Genomic DNA, 3,360 nt, shown 5'->3' on the forward strand with positions numbered 1-3,360 from the left:
TTTTTTTTTCATGCTGACAGAGTCAACCCCCGGAATGGTCCACTTCCTAGTTGTAAATTTCCATGATACTTCACTTTGCAGTTCTAACAGTTGGTAAGATGTCACTGGTTACGTAGTAATGCAAAAAGCTACTCGAAAAGGGGCCAAAACTACAATGAAATCATTTAAACGGTTACATTTGTTCTAGTCGAAGAGAGAATTTACGTGCATAGTCACTACTCAAATCTCCCAATCTACAACTCATATTTGCTTAAATAAATACTCTCTCCGTTCCTAAATATAAGTCTTTTTTAGAGATTTCAATATGGACTACATACGGATGTATATAAATGCAGTTTAGTGTGTGAATTCACTGATTTTGCTCCGTACATAGTTCATATTGAAATCTTTAAAAAGACTTATATTTACGAACAGAGGGAGTAAGTGCCAACTTGATGAGTCAGTAAGAAGATATACCTACCCTGCAAAAAAAAGTAAGAAGATGTACATGTACATTCGTAGAAAAAGCCCACTAAACACACATTTGGTTGACTGGAAAATCATCATATTATATGTGCATTATAACTAACCTTATCTTTGCCTTGTTAAGCACGGTATGCTTGCTTATATATAGCATTTGGAGACCAAGCATGGAAGCCCCAACTGACAAGCAGGAAGCAGCTAGCAAGCGTTGCTACCGCAGCGCAAGCAACCAAGTATGAGGCCACCTCACGCAGCGCTCCTCTTGCTCTTCATCCTAGCGTACTTCCGCGGTGCCTACTCCAATGGCAGCCGGAGCCGTTTCACATCCATAATCAGCTTCGGCGACTCCTTCGCCGACACCGGTAATTTGGTCATGTGGGCTGATCCCGTCCTTCCGGGTCTACTACTCAAGAACCTCCCCTACGGCGAGACCTTCTTCGGCCACCCCACTGGACGTGCCACCGACGGCCGCCTTGTGCTGGACTTCATCGGTAACCAGAAATGCACTACCAAGCTTGTTCAACTACTGTTAATCTTGCTGACTAAAAGGAGAAAGAGAGGGAGATAGATTACACCTCTATAATTAATCGTTGCTTCCACCCGCAAAAAAGATAAAAAAAATATCGTTGCTTCATTTTCCAGCCGAAGCTCTGGGTCTGCCTTTCGTGCCGCCGTACCTTGACAAGGGGGGCAACTTCTCCGCTGGAGTAAACTTCGCCGTGGCAGGAGCGCCGGCTGTAACCCTGCAATACCTGCAGGGACAGAATTTGATCGTGAACCCTCCTATCAATAGTTCCCTCTATGATCAGCTCGTGTGGTTCCAGAAACTGAAGCCTTCGCTCTGCAAGGGTACGTAGGTGGATGGCTAAATAAACATCAGTCCTTAATCACAAGATTTTCAAAAAGGGCAGTGATTATATATATGTGACATTTATCCTTGTCCAAGTGATTTTCCTCATCGTACGTGGACGGCGTGCAGGTCGACAAGGTACTGATTGCTTCGGGAGCTCCTTGTTTGTCATGGGAGAGTTTGGAGCAAATGACTACAGGAGCTTCCTTCTGTCCAACAGGACTGTGGAACAAGCCACAGCTTATGTTCCCCAAATCGTTGACAGCGTCTCCCAAGGCGTAGAGGTACTCTATATGCTGTGCACAGAATAGATGAAAAGTCCATTCTTCCTTTAATTCCCACAATTTACTTCTCCCACAACATGTTTTTTCTTTTGACTTCATATTCCTGAACACAATACTTGTCTATCTTATCGCCTTATTTTATACTAGCTACATGCTGGTTGCGTCGCCATGACCATATCCAAATCAGTTGGAAATTTATGTTCTTGATTATGTGGTTCTGGCCTGCAAAAATTAGACATTTTTTCAGCATTCTAGATGTCAATGTCTTTCTCCACAAACTTGATCAAAGTTTGTGAGGTTTGACTTCTAAATATATATATATATATATATATGCAATACATTATATTATGAAATGGAAGGAGTACAAAGAATGGATAATAGGTCTATTCTGTTTGCTAACACTTGTGTATGACTCAAGATAAACTGTTGAGTTAGCAATCCTCTGCGGATACTAATCCGGCACGGCGCCAAGTACATCGTTGTGCCAGACATCTTCCCACTTGGCTGCGTACCCACAGTGCTCACAAAGCTTGCTAGCCCAAACAAGGTGGATTACTATCGGAACGAATGTCTGAAGAGTGCGAACAGGCTGGGGCGCTACCACAATTCTCTCCTCCGCCAGCGGATCAGTGTGCTCCGGCACAAGTACCCCCATGCGAAGATCATTGCCGCTGAGTACTACCGACCCGTCCTTGCGTTTCTAGATATGCCGGGGCATTTTGGTGAGTTGGTCCTTTCTGATTAAAATTTAGGTCTTCTGCAGTTCAAAATTAAAGTAGCGTCACAGGAGCACTCCAGGACTGAACAGTAGCACAACCCTCCTCACCTGTTGTGGTGCCGGAGGACCTCCTTATAACTATGACTTCGACTCAGAGTGCGGGCGGCCGGGGGTGATGGCGTGTGCAGATCCATCTCAAGCCCTTCAATGGGATGGTTTCCACCTTACGGAGTCTGCCTACTGGGCTGTTGCCGATGGGTGGCTCCATGGCCCCTACGCGGATCCACCGGTAATGCACATTGCATGCTCATAATTCGTTTCCTACTGGCCTAAAACACATGTGTAGTAGAGTTGAAAATTCAGATCCACGGGCATGCATAAATTTATGTCTCTATATGTATTGGCTTGAAGCAATTATCGGTTTAACTAAACTAGTGGGACACCCCGTGCATTTGTGTGTTGAATTTAATACATATTGTTGTACAAGTTATTTTCTATTTTTACCAATTTTGGTGGAGTCTATATCTACAATACCAAACATATAGTCCCTTCGTCTGGAACTACTTGTCACAAAAATGGATAAAAAGGGTGTATCTGGAACTAAAATACGTCTAGATACATCCATGTCTTCGATAAGTAATTCCAGGCAGAGGGAGTACCATATAAAAAATTCATGATGAATCTCATGGTAGTAATTTAATATTCTAGATGTTGATAAATATTTCTATAATGGTGAAAGTTTATAAAGTTTGACATAAAAAACTAATACACACACTATATATTGGAATCGAGAGAGTATTGTAGAGGAACGTCTAGGGGTGCGAGTGGGAGTGAAGCTCCCCTGTGATACTGATCAGTATTGACTTAGGTCATTGTTGTTATATATGCCTCATGTAAGCTGCCGTACGGGATAAGTCCATCGTTGTAATCCCCAACGTTTGTAACCTCTTCCAATATAGTGAAGGTTTACTAGCTAGCGAATGTGGTTTTTTTCCCTTTCGTGTTGGAGGGATTTTCCATGTTAAAACCCTTGTGTCCTTTTGTGA

At 43.0% G+C, this 3,360-nt stretch overlaps 1 protein-coding gene across 1 annotated transcript; it reads left to right on the plus strand.

The window, feature by feature from the left end:
* Positions 1–697: 697 nt before the first annotated feature.
* On the plus strand, positions 698–3,339 carry LOC123176847 (GDSL esterase/lipase At5g45910-like). Its single transcript, XM_044590876.1, has 3 exons — positions 698–953; positions 1,105–1,311; positions 1,442–3,339. Exons 1-3 carry the CDS (start codon positions 698–700, stop codon positions 1,621–1,623), a joined length of 645 nt encoding a protein of 214 aa, XP_044446811.1. The 3' UTR covers positions 1,624–3,339.
* Positions 3,340–3,360: the final 21 nt, after the last annotated feature.

This window comes from Triticum aestivum, unplaced genomic scaffold, assembly GCF_018294505.1.
Source record: "Triticum aestivum cultivar Chinese Spring unplaced genomic scaffold, IWGSC CS RefSeq v2.1 scaffold85946, whole genome shotgun sequence".
Lineage (NCBI taxonomy): Eukaryota > Viridiplantae > Streptophyta > Magnoliopsida > Poales > Poaceae > Triticum > Triticum aestivum.

Bases quoted from the DNA above. Each gene is read 5' to 3' on its own strand.
- LOC123176847 (XM_044590876.1), top strand. From the start codon at position 698: ATGAGGCCACCTCACGCAGCGCTCCTCTTGCTCTTCATCCTAGCGTAC. The intron at 954-1,104 runs GTAACCAGAAAT...TTCATTTTCCAG, and splicing joins CCTTGTGCTGGACTTCATCG to CCGAAGCTCTGGGTCTGCCT. The intron at 1,312-1,441 runs GTACGTAGGTGG...GACGGCGTGCAG, and splicing joins GAAGCCTTCGCTCTGCAAGG to GTCGACAAGGTACTGATTGC.